We start from the raw sequence: 13,690 nt of genomic DNA, 5'->3' as shown, positions 1-13,690 counted from the left end.
AACAAAAAAAATTTGTTTACCACTGTAGTTTGTATTGACATCTTAACAAAATTAATTTTATTGACCATTGAACAAAAGTATGTTGAAGAGTGCCTTTTATTTTTATTTTTTATTTTTTTAGAGACAGGATTTTCCTATGTTATCCATGCTAGTTTTGAACCTCTGAGCTCAAGCAATCTTCCTGCCCAGCCTTCCTAAATGCTAGCATTGGAGGCATGAGCCACTGCACTCAACCCGTGTGTTTTATTTTTAGATATTCTTGGATTTGCCAGTTTTACTTTTGTTTTAGATTTCTAGTTTTATTCAGGTTTGATCAGAAAACACACAGTGTATGATTTTGGTCTTCTTATTTATTGTTGTTTTGAGACAGGATCATATTTGTCACCCATGCTAGAGTACACTGACATAAATTTGACTCACTGCAACCTCAGCCTCCTTGTCTGAAGTGATCTTTCCACCTCAGCCTCCTGTATAGCTGAGACTACAGACTTGCACTACCATGCCTCACTAATTTTTGTTTTTTTCTTTTTTTTTTTTTTTTTTTTTTTTTGAGACGGAGTCTCGCTCTGTTGTCCAGGCTGGAGTGCAGTAGCCGGATCTCAGCTCACTGCAAGCTCCGCCTCCCGGGTTCATGCCATTCTCCTGCCTCAGCCTCCCGAGTAGCTGGGACTGCAGGCGCCCGCCACCTCGCCCGGCTAGTTTTTTTGTATTTTTTAGTGGAGATGGGGTTTCACCATGTTAGCCAGGATGGTCTCGATCTCCTGACCTCGTGATCCGCCCGCCTCAGCCTCCCAAAGTGCTGGGATTACAGGCATGAGCCACCGCGCCTGGCTAATTTTTGATTATTTGTAGTAACGGGTCTCACTAGACAGGGTCTCACTATGTTAGTCAGGCTGGTGTCAATCTTCTGATCCCAAGTGATCCTCCCACCTTCATCTTCCAAATTGTTGGGATTGTAGGTACCAACCACACATCCAGCTGGTATTTAATAAGACTTGTTATGTGTCTTAACAGAATACATCAGGTGCAAATAAGAACATTGTGTTGCTTCTTGCTTTTAACTGAAAAGTTTTATACCTATCTGTTAAGCCTAGTTGGTCTATGGTATGGTTTGGATGTCTCTGTCCTGCAAACCTCATTCTGCAATGTAATCCTCAATGTTAGATGTGAAACCTGGTGGGAGGTGTTTGGGTCATGGGGACAAATTCTTCATGAATGCCTTCATACCATCCTGGTCATGAGAAAGCTTTCACTCCATTAATTCAAATGAGAGCTGGTTCATTTAAAGAAACTGACTCCTTCACCTCACGCTTGCCATCTCTTACCATGTGATATGTCCAGTTACTCTTTGTCTTCCACCATGATTATAAGTTTCCTGGGACCCTCACTGAAAGCAGATGCTGTTACACCCTGCTTGTACAGTCTGCTGAACTATGAGCTAAATAAATCTTCTTTCTTTATAAGTTATACACTCAGGTATTCCTCTTTATGCAAAATAGCTAATAACAGTCTGTAATGTCTGCTTTCTGATTTCTTATTGATCTTTTATCTGAATTTTCTGCTTATTATTGCAAATGACGTCTTGATGTCTACAATTGTGTTGCTATGTATTTCTTGCTTCACCTTTGCCAAAATTTGCTTTATATATTTTGGAACCCTTATGTTATATATACATACACATATACATATAAATAGATATGATAGTTATAGCTTCCTGGTAAATTGACCCATTTGACCATTATATAATATTGTGTTTGTCCTATGCTAGTACTTTACTTAAAACATATTATATCCAATATAATAATTACCACCTCACCCAATTGTGGTTACTACTTGCATGGAATACAGACTTTTTCCATTGAGATACTTTCAACCTATTTGACTCAATGCTAAATCGAGTCTCTTATAGACAGCAAATTGTATGCTTTTTAACTTAAGCCACTAAGCCATCTTAATTTTTTTTTTTTTTTATAAATTTATTTAATTTTGAGATAAAGTCTCACTCTGTCAACCAGGCTGGTTTGCAGTGGCATGATCACGACTCACTGCAGCCTCAACCTCCCAAACTCAGATGATCTTATTTCAGCTTCTTGAGTAGCTGGGTTGCAAATATTTGCCATCCCAAGCCCAGATAGTTTTTTGTACCTTTTTCTGTAGAGACACTTTTTTGCCCTGTTGTCTAGGTTGGTCTCAAACTCCTGAGTTAAAGTGATCAGATTCCTCAGCCTCCAAAAGTTCTGAGATTATATTTTTTAAATAAGTAGTTTAATTATATTTAAAATGACTACTTAAAGATATAAAGTTACTATTACCAGTTTCATTTTTTAAAATTTAATTTAATGGGCCGGGCACGGTGGCTTATGCCTGTAATCCCAGCACTTTGGGAGGCTGAGACAGGCAGATCACAAGGTCAGGAGATCGAGATCATCCTGGCTAACACGGTGAAACCCCGTCTCTACTAAAAAATACAAAAATTTAGCCAGGCGTGGTAGCGGGCGCCTGTAGTCCTAGCCACTCTGGAGGCTGAGGCAGGAGAATGGCATGAACTCAGGAGGCGGAGCTTGCAGTGAGCCGAGATCATGCCACTGCACTCCAGCCTGGGTGACAGAACGAGACTCCATCTCAAAATAAATAAATAAATTTAATTTAATTTAATTTAATTTAATGTAATTTTATTTCAGGATACATGTGCTGGATGTGCAGGTTTGTTACATAAGTAAACGTGTGCCTTGTTGGTTTGCTGCACCTATTAGCCCCTCACCTCAGTGATAAGCCCTGCCTACATTAGCTATTTATCCTGATGCTCTCCCATCCCTGCAACAGACCCCAGTGTGTGTTGTTTCCCTCCATGTGCCCATGTATTCTTACTGTTTAGCTTCCACTCAATAAGTGAGAACATGTGGTGTTTGGTTTTCTGTTCATGTGTTAGTTTGCTGAAAATAATGGCTTCCAGCTCCATCTCTGTCTTTGCAAAGTACATGATCTTGTTCCTTTTTATGGCTGCGTAGTAGTCTATGGTGCTTATGTACCACATCTTCTTTATCTAGTCTGTTACAGATGGGCATTTGGGTTGATGCCATGTCTTTGCTATTGTGAATTGTGCTGCAATGAAGTTACACATCCATGTATCTTTATAATAGAATGATTTATATTCCTTTGGTATATACTCAGTATAATGGAATTGTTGGGTCCAATAGTATATCTGGTTCTGGGTCTTTGAGAAATTGCCATACTGGCTTTCACAATGGTTGAACTAATTTACATTCCCACCGAAAGTGTAAAACCATTTCTATTTTTCCATGGCCTCACCAACATCTGTTGTTTCTTGACTTTTTAGTAATCACCATTCTGACTGGCGTGAAATGGTATCTCACTGTAGTTTTGATTTGCATTTCTTTAATGATCACTGATGTTGAGCTTTTTTTCATGTTTGTTGGCCACATAAATGTCTTCTTTTGAGAAGCGTTTCTTCTTGTTCTTTGCTCACTTTTTAATGAGGTTCTTTGTTTTATTCTTGTAAATTTTTTTAAGTTCTTTGTAGACTCTGTATATTAATCTTTGTCAGATGGAGAGATTGCAAAAATGTTCTCCCATTCTGTAGACTGTTCACTCTGATGATAATTTCTTTTGCTGTGCAGAAACTCTTTAATTGATACCGTTTGTCAATGTTTGCTTTTGTTGCAATTGCTTTTGACACTTTCATCATGAAGTCTTTGCCCATGCCTATGTCCTGAATGGTATTACTTAAATTTTATTTTAGGGTTCTTGTAGTTTTGGGTTTCAAATTTAAGTCTTCAATTCATCTTGAGTTAATTTTTGTATAAGTGTAAGAAAGGGGGTCCAGTTTCAATTTTCTGCCTATGGCTGGCTAGTTCTCCCAGCACCATTTATTAAAAGGGAATCCTTTTCTCATTTCTTGTTTTTGTCAGGTTTTTCAAATATCAGATGGTTGTAGATATGCAGTCTTACTTCTGAGTTCGCTACTCTGTTCCATTGGTCTACGTGTCTGTTTTTATTGTTAGTTTGTTTTTTGAGACGGAGTCTCACTCTGTCACCCAGGCTGGAGTGCAGTGGTGTGATCTTGGCTCACTGCAAGCTCCGCCTCCTGGGTTCACGCCATTCTCCTGCCTCAGCCTCCCGAGTAGCTGGGACTACAGGCACCTGCCACCATACCTGGCTAATTTTTTGTATTTTCTTTAGTAGAGATGGGTTTCACCATGTTAGCCAGGATAGTCTCGATCTCCTGACCTCGTGATCCGCCCACCTCGGCCTCCCAAAGTGCTGGGATTACAGGCGTGAGCCACTGCACCCAGCCTGTGTGTCTGTTTTTATACCAGTACCAGGCAGCTTTGGTTACTATAGCCTTGTAGCATAGTTTGAAGTTGGATATCATGATGCCTCCAGCTTTGTTCTTTTTGCTTAGGATTCTCTTGGCTATGAGGGGTCTTTCGGGGTTTCATATGAATTTTAAAGTAGTTTTTTTTCTAATTCTGTGAAGAATGTCAGTGGTAGTTTAGTCAGAATAGCATGGAATCTATAAATTACTTCAAGCAGTATGGCCATTTTTACAATATTGATTCTTTCTGTCTTTTTCATTTGTTTGTGTCCTCTCTGGTTTTCTTGTGCAGTGGTTTGTAGTTCTCCTTGAAGAGGTATATCACTTCCCTTGTTAGCTGTATTCCTTTATTCTCTTCGTAGCAATTGTGCATGGGAGTTTATTCATGATTTGGCTCTCTGCTTGTTTATTGTTGGTGTATTGAAATGCTTGTGATTTTTGGCTATTGATTTTGTATCCTGAGGCTTTGCTGAAGTTGCTTATTAGGTGAAGAAGATTTTGGGAAGAGACAATGGGACTTTCTAGATCCAGGATCGTGTCGTCTGCAAACATGTCATCTGCAAGCTTCTGCAGACAGAAGTTTGACTTCCTGTTTGAATACCGCTTATTTATTTCTCTTGCCTGATTTCCCTGGCCAGAACTTCCAATACTATGTTAAATAGGAGTGGTGAGAGGACATCCTTGTCTAGTGCTAGTTTTCAAGGGGAATGCTTCCAGTTTTTGCTCTTTTAGTGTGATATTGGCTGTGGGTTTGTCATAGATAGTTCGTATTATTTTGAGGTATGTTCCGTGAATACCTAGTTTATTGAGAGTTTTTAACATGAAGGGATTATTGAATTTGATCGAAGGCTTTTTCTGTGTCTATTGAGATAATTATGTGGTTTTTGTCTTTAAATCTGTTTATGTGAAGAATTATGTTTATCGATTTTTGTATGTGAACCAGCCTTGCATCCTGGGAATAAAGCTGACTTGATTGTGGTGGATAAGCTTTTATGTGTTGCTGGATTCAGTTTGCAAGTATTTTATTGAGAATTTTTATACTGATGTTTATCAGGGATATTGGCTTGAAGGCTTTTTTGTTTGTTTTCTTCTGTTTTTTTGTTGTATATCTGCCAGGTCTTGATATCAGGATGATGCTGGTCTCATAGAATGAGTTAAGGAGAGGCCCCTCCTTTTCTATCATTTGGAATAGTTTCAGAAGAAATGGTACCAGATCCTCTTTGTACCTCTGGTAGAATTCAGCTATAAATTCATCTGGTCCTGGACTTTTTATGGTTGGTAGGCTATTGACTATTTGTTACCGCCTCTATTTCAGAACTCGTTATTGGTCTTTTCAGGGATTCAATTTCTTCCTGTTCAGACTTGAAAGGATAGATGTGTCCAGGAATTTATCCATTTCTTCTAGGTTTTCCAGTTTTTGTGCATAGAGGTGTTTGTAGTACTTTCCAAAGGTTGTTTTTATTTCTCTGGGGTCAATGGTGATCCCTTTTATCATTTTTTATTGTCTGTTTCATTCATCTCTATTTTATTAGTCTAGCTAGCATCTATTTTATTAATTTTGTCAAAATAACATCTCCTGGATTCATTGATTTTTTTTTTTTTTTTTTTTTTTTTGAAGGGTTTTTTGTGTCTCTGTGTCCTTCATTTCCAGTCTGAATCTGGTTATTTCTTATCTACTGCTAGCTTTAAGGTTTGTTTGCTCTTGGTTTTCTCGTTCTTTTAGTTGTGATGTTAGGGTGTCCCTTTGAGGTCTTTCTGGCTTTTTCATTTGGGTATTTAGTGTTATAAATTTCCCCATTAACACTGCTTTAGCTGTGTGCCAGAGATTCTGATACATTGTCTCTTCATTCTTATTGGTTTCGAATAATTTTTTGATTTCTGATTTTTTTTTTTTTTTTTTTTTTGAGACAGAGTTCTTCTCTTGTCACCCAGGCTGGAGTGCAGTGGCACAATCTCGGCTCACTGCAACCTCCGCCACCCAGGTTCAAGTGAGTCTCCTGCCTCAGCCTCCCGAGTAGCCGGGATTACAGGCACCCACCACCACGCCCGGCTAATATTTTGTATTTTTAGCAGAGATGGTATGTTTCACCATGTTTGCCAGGCTGGTCTCGAATCCTGACCTCTAGTGATCCACCCACCTTGGCCTCTAACTGAGACCATCCTGGCCAACATGGTGAAACCCCATCTCTACTAAAAATATAAAAAATTAGCCGGGTGTGGTGACGCGTGCCTGTAGTTTCAGCTACTCGGGTGGCTGAGGCAGGAGAATCACTTGAAGCCAGGAGGCAGAGGTTGCAGCGAGCCAAGATTGCACTACTGCACTCCAGCCTGGCGACAGAGCCAGACTCTGTTTCAAAAAAAAAAGTGCTGGGATTACTGAGCCATCACATGCCTGGTGAGTTTCTTACTCTTTAGTTTTAATTTGATTTCATTGCAGTCTGAGAGAATGTTATGATATCAGTTCTTTTGCATTTGCTGAGAAGTGTTTCACTTCCAATTATGTTATCAATTTTTTTCTTTTCTTTCTTTTTTTTTTCCTTGAGAGTCTCGCTCTGTTGCCCAGGCTGGAGTGCGATAGCACGATCTCAGCTCACTGCAACCTCCACCTCCCGGGTTCAAGCCATTCTGCTGTCTCAGCCTCTTGAGTAGCTGGGATTACAGGCGCATGCTGCCACGCCTGGCTAATTTTTTGTATTTTTAGTAGAGATGGGGTTTCACCATGTTCCCCAGGCTGGACTTGAACTCCTGAGCTCAGGCAATCCACCCACCTTGGCCTCCGAAAGTGCTAGGATTACAAGGTGAGTCACCATGCCCAGCCATGTGATCAATTTTAGAGTAAGTGCCATGTGGAACTTGGAAGAATGTGCATTGTGTTGTTTGTGGCTGAGTTCAAGCCTTGTTACTTTTCTGTCTCAATGATCTGTCTAATATTAACAGAGGGGCATTAAAGTCTCTCACTATTATTATATGGAAGTCTAAGTCTCTTTATAGTTCTCTAAGAATGTGTTTTATGAATCCGGGTGCTCCTTGAATTGATCTCTTTACCATTATGTAATGCACTTCTTTGTCTTTTTTGACCTTTGTTGATTTAAAGTTTGTTTTGTCAGAAACTATGATTGCAGGCCGGGCGTGGTGGCTCACGCCTGTAATCCCAGCACTTTGGGAGGCCAAGGCAGGCAGATCGTGAGGTCAGGAGATCGAGACCATCCTGGCTAACACAGTGAAACCCTGTCTCTACTAAAAATACAAAAAATTACCTGAGAGTGGTGGCGGGCGCCTGTAGTCCCAGCTACTCGGGAGGCTGAGGCAGGAGAATGGTATGAACCCAGGAGGCAGAACTTGCAGTGAGCTGAGATCGCACCACTGCATTCCAACTGGGCAACAGAGTGAGGCACCGTCTCAAAAATAAAAAAGGAACTATGATTGCAACCCCTGCTTTTTTTTCTGCTTTTATGTACTTTGTCAATTTTCCTCCATTCCTTTACTTTGAGCCTACACTTGTCTTTTTATGTGAAATAGGTCTCCTGAATACAGCACACAAATGGGTCATGACTCTATCCAGCTTGCCCTTCTGTGTCTTTCAATTGAGGCATTCAACCGATTACATTTAAGGCTAATATTGTTATGTGTGATTTTGATTCTATCCAAGTGGTGCTAGCTGCTTATTTTGCAGAGTCATTGATGTAGTTGTTTTATAGCATCGTTCATCTTTGTACTTCACTGTGTTTTTGCAGTGGCTGGTAATAGTTTTTCTCTTTCCATATTTATTCCTTCTTTCATAGCTCTATCTAGTAAGGCAGGCCTGGTGGTCATGTATTCCTTCAGCATTTGCTTCTCTGAAAAGAATTTTATTTTTCTCCGCTTATGAAGACTTAGTAATGTTATTTTATTGTTTTATTTGATTCTTGTATCTTTGTTCCTCATTTTCTCTTTTTCTTTGTGTCTTTTTTATACTTACCTTGATATGCTTTTACTTCTTTCTTACTTTGTTTTGTGTATCTATATAGATATATTCTTGATGGTGTATTGGGAATTACATAAAACCTCTAAAAGCTACAACAGTGTATTTTAATCTGGTAAAAAATGAACTTCAGCTGGATTCATAAATTTTTTCTCATTATATCTGCCCTCAAATTTGTCATTGATGTTGCTAATTATATGTTTTGTTGTATATTCATTAACAAATGTTTATAATTATTTCTATTCTTTTACCTTTCAAATTTTAGAGAATAAATAAAAATGTTTTGTGCCATATTATTATAATGCTAAGAAATTCCATTTTTGTGTATGTGCATTTTTTTCCCCAGAAAATAATGTATATGATATAATTATTTATAAAATTATTTTGTTTAATCATATTATTTTCAGTAGAAGCAACTGCTTTCCGCATCTTTTATGTTTAGGGCATATGAAGTGCCAATATATTTTTTCAGAATTTGGTTGTTTTTGAAGGTTTTTTTCTTTTTATTTGGCAGGACTGTTATTATTCTGACTTCATAGCTATTTTTTTTTAGGACTTTGACTATATCACACAGTTTCCTTCTAGCCTGCAAAGGTTTTGTTGACAGTTGACTGATTGTCTTATAAGACTATGCTTGTAAATGACACACCATTTTTATCTTGCAGCTCCATTCTCTTCTTGTCTGTGGCTTTTGAAATTGTGCTTATATATGTGTTTGTTATAAATATCTTTGTGTGTATCCTAATTGTTTGTTGAGCTTCTTCATTTTGACATTATTTTTTCTTTCAGAATTTTTGAGTGATATTTTCTTTTGATATTTTTTACCTTTTACAATTTGTTTTTTTGGATATTTTGAATATTTTTTTCTTATCTTCAGTTTTTTCTGATTTTCTGTAGTTCTCTGTATTCCTAATTTACTCATTGAGTATTCAGTTTATTTTTAATTTTTAAAATTAGTATATACTTATTTTTGGTTTCTTTCTGACAATTTTATATTTTTGATAGAATCATTTTGCCCTATTTTGTATTCATTGTAATCTTTGATTAAAATTCGGGCATTAAATAAAGCTACCTGACACAATTTTTATCATGTAGCTTTCTCCTGGCATAGTCTGAAAACAATTATCTCGGATCCTGGGAGATTCTCAAACATGTTCTTAGAATGTATCTTGTCTAAAATTTTGTGTTTACATTTTAGTTAAAGGAATTCATTTCTGCTTCATCTTAATCAGTAACCATTTGCTATATCTGTTTTCTGTCTGTTGTACTGCAGTCTCTCTGCTGCTGTAACATTTACTGTTGGTCTCAGCAGACCCAAACTGTAATTCCAAAATATACCACCATTTTTTTCAGCACTTTATGTTATGGGAGACCAGTTTCTGGAAAGGCCTCTAGTAGCAAGTAATGTAGATATATGTGCCAGTATTGTATTTGTTTACTAAAAAAGAAACCAAAAGTTAGCAATTTACGTGGAAAGGCACTATGTTATATTGGGGAGTAGGAAGAACTGTGTTGGGTAAATGTAACAGACTTTTCTTTTTCTTCTGTGTCTTTGCATTCTTGTGTACTCACCTAGGGAAATTTACACAGTTATTTATAAGTTTTCCTCATGTATTTTGGTCAGTATGTTTTTATTATATTTATATGTCTATGAAGGATTTAGGGCCTGTGGTATTTTATTATGGCATCTTGCTTATGTAGTTTGTATAATATAGGTTAGATTTGTAAAGTATGTTTATCAGAGTCTAGTAAATTGAATAATTTGTTGTTTTTATTTCTTTCAGCTATGTGTTCTTATTTTACCAAAGACCTTTGGCCAGAGCAAGACATAAAAGATTCTTTCCAACAAGTGATACTGAGAAGATACAGAAAATGTGAACATGAGAATTTACAATTAAGAAAAGGTTCCGCAAGTGTAGATGAGTGTAAGGTGCACAGAGAAGGTTATAATGAACTAAACCAGTGTTTGACAACTACCCAGAGCAAAATATTTCAATGTGATAAATATATAAAAGTCTTTCATGAAAATTTAAATTCAAATAGACATAAGACAAGACATACTGGAAAGAAACCTTTCAAATGTAAAAAATGTGACAAATCGTTTTGCATGCTTTTACACCTAAGTCAACATAAAAGAATTCATATTAGAGAGAATTCTTACCAATGCGAAGAATGTGACAAAGTCTTTACGCGGTTCTCAACCCTTACTAGACACAAGAGAATTCATACTGGAGAGAAACCCTTCAAATGTAAAGAATGTGGCAAAGCTTTTAAGCACTCTTCAACCCTTACTACACATAAGATGATTCATACTGGAGAGAAACCCTACAGATGTGAAGAATGTGGCAAAGCCTTCTGCCATTCCTCACACCTTACTACACATAAGATAATTCATACTGGAGAGAAACCTTACAAATGTGAGGAATGTGGCAAAGCTTTTAACCAATCCTCAAACCTTAGGAAACATAAGATAATTCATACTGGAGAGAAACTCCACAAATGTGAAGAATGTGGCAAAGCTTTTAACCGATCCTCAAACCTTACTACACATAAGAGAATTCACACTGGAGAGAGACCCTACAAATGTGAAGAATGTGGCAAAGCTTTTAACCGATCCTCAAACCTTGCTAAACATAACATAATTCATACTGGAAAGAAATCTTACAAACATGGAGAATGTGGTAAAACCTTTAACCAGTCCTCAACTCTTACTAAACATAAGAAAATTCAGCAGGACGTGGTGGCTCACACCTGTAATCCCAGCACATTGAGAGGACAAGGCGAGCAGATCGCAAGGTCAGGAGTTTGAGACCAGCCTGGCACATGGTGAAACCCTATCTCTACTAAAAATACAAAAATTTGCTGGGTGTGGTGGCGGGCACCTGTAATCCCAGCTACTCAGGAGGCAGAAGCAGGAGAATCATTTGAACCCAGGAGGCACAGTTTGCAGTGAGCCAAGATCGTGCCATTCTACTCCAGCCTGGGCCACAAGGCAAGACTCTGTCGCAAAAAAAAAAAAAAAAGGAAAATTCATCCTGGAAAGAAACCTCATAACTGTGAAGAATATCGCAATGCTTTCAACCAGTCCTTGAATCTTATTGAAGAAAATAATTCACACTGGAGAGAAACTACAAATGTGAAGAATGTGGCAAAGCCTTTAACCAGTCTTCAGACTCTTACTAAGCATTAAAAAAATTCATACTGTACAGAAACCCTATGAGGGTGAAAAACATGGCAAAGCCTTTAACAGGCTTTCAATTCTTAACAGACATAAGATAATTTATACTGGAAAGAAATTCTACAAACAAGAAAGATGTGACAATGCTTTTGACAACACCTCAAACTTTTCTAACCATAAAAGAAATTATGCTGGTGAGAAATCTTAGAAATCTGAAGAATGAGACAAAGCCTTTAAATGGTTGTCACATTTGATTGTAGGTAAGATAATTCATACTAGAGAAAACACCTACATGTGTGAACAATGTGGCAAAACTTAACCAATGCTCACACCTTATTGCACAGGAAAGCATTTATACTTGAGATAAATTATACAAACATAAAGACTGAAAAAGTCATTAATATATGTTCATGTCTTAACACTAGAGAGTTCATACTTAATAAAATCATTGTATGTACAATTACTGTCAAAAGATCTTTCAGAAAATACAAGCTTTTGACTAGGCGTGGTGGCTCAGGCCTGTAATCCCAACACTTTTGTAGGCCAAGGCAGGTGGATCACGAGGTCAGGAGTTTGAGACCAGCCTATCCAAGATGCTGAAACCCCATCTCTTCTAAAAATATAACAATTAGCCGGGCATGGTTGTGATGCCTGTAATCCTAGCTACTCAAGAGGCTGAGGCAGGAGAATCACTTGAAGTCAGGGAGGGAGAGGTTGCAGTGAGCTGAGATTACACCACTGCACTCTAGCCTGGGCCACAGAGCAAGACAACATCAATAAAAAAAAAAAGAAAGAAAAGAAAATACAAACTTTTACAGTGAAGAGTATTTATTTTGAAGATGAACATTATAAATATAAAGAGGGTTGTAGTGCCTTTATTTGTTTCATAGATCTTATTGTAGACATTTTTTGTACAGGAAAAACTCTGAAGCAGTTTCTCACACATTGTTCAATATCAGGGAATTCATGTTGAAGAAAAATCGTGCAAATATGTAATAAATTTGGAAAAACACTCTTTCAGAAACTACAGCTTAGAAAAATGAGAGTCCATGGCTGGGCGTGGTGGCTCACGCCTGTAATCCCAGCACTTTAGGAGGTCGAGGCAAGCAGATCACCAGGTCAGGAGATCAAGATCATCCTGACTAACACGGTGAAACCCCGTCTCTACCAAAAAATACAAAAAATTAACTGGGTGTGGTGGCAGGCACCTGTAGTCCCAGCTACTCGGGAGGCTGAGGCAGGAGAATGGTGTGAACTGGGGAGGCAGAGCTTGCAGTGAGCCGAGATCGCACCACTGCACTCCAGCCCGGGCAACAGAGTGAGACTCTGTCTCAAAAAAAAAAAACAAAAAAAAAAAACCACAAAAAAACACAATAAATTCATCACGTCGATTCTAAGTAACATTAAACATGTTTTATTAAACATTGTGATTTTAATTTTTAAAAGATGAGATCTGTCACTTCTGTCAAAATACCTACCTTGGAAAAAAAGAAAATAGGATGCAGGAAAACATCAAGTGGCAATTGTTGCTACATAGCTAGAAGGCTACATATGTTTCAGTTATTAGACAACCATTTTGATACTGTGTGGCTTTTAAAAAGATTACTGCCCCTGTATTGGGACATAAATCTTAACAATACATACAATTTGACAACTTGAAATTTATTGGTATTGTTATGAGCTGTTTAACTGACAAAGTTTTACTTTGACATTTGAATAAAACATCTAATATGCAATTTGCTTAACACATACTTTGCATATCGACTCCTATAATATAAACTTATTGTAACAATGGGAATATAAGATATAAAGATATTTTTACATAGTAGAAGTGAACCAGTGAATCCTTTGAGATGAAATGTGAAATCCTGGCAGGGAGGGGAAAAGAACAGAACATATTAACAGAGTGCCCTAAGATGGTCTGGGAATACTTACCCCAGATCAATATTTCATCAAGCAGATCACATAGCAAAGCTACTAATATTATTAAGCACTGAACCTAAGGTATGTAAATAGAGAGTAAAAATTTGTAATACGCACACACACAAAAAGTTCATACTAGAATATGTTTTTGCAGATGCAGTAAAAGTAAAAAATATTTAATCCATAATTAAGTCTGTGTAAATATCAGAGAATTTGCGGTAGAAATACATAAGGCACTGACACGTCAGATATACTAAATCAGAGGGCTGAGTATAGAAAATAAAACCAAAGG

The 13,690-nt window shown here is 37.5% G+C and overlaps 1 protein-coding gene across 1 annotated transcript in view; it reads left to right on the top strand.

Moving 5' to 3' along the window:
- LOC103234279 (uncharacterized) overlaps window positions 1–11,326 on the top strand; it is a 102,385-nt gene extending 91,059 nt beyond the window's left edge. Inside the window, 1 exon segment of the mRNA XM_037992347.2 lies at window positions 10,341–11,326. Within this exon segment, the coding sequence (XP_037848275.2) occupies window positions 10,341–11,106 (766 nt within the window). The 3' untranslated portion in view covers window positions 11,107–11,326.
- The last annotated feature ends 2,364 nt before the right edge of the window (window positions 11,327–13,690 follow it).

This window comes from Chlorocebus sabaeus, chromosome 6 (assembly GCF_047675955.1).
Source record: "Chlorocebus sabaeus isolate Y175 chromosome 6, mChlSab1.0.hap1, whole genome shotgun sequence".
NCBI classification, from domain to species: domain Eukaryota; kingdom Metazoa; phylum Chordata; class Mammalia; order Primates; family Cercopithecidae; genus Chlorocebus; species Chlorocebus sabaeus.
The sequence above is the reverse complement of the archived record's forward strand: the minus strand, read 5'-3'. Positions and strand labels throughout refer to the sequence as shown.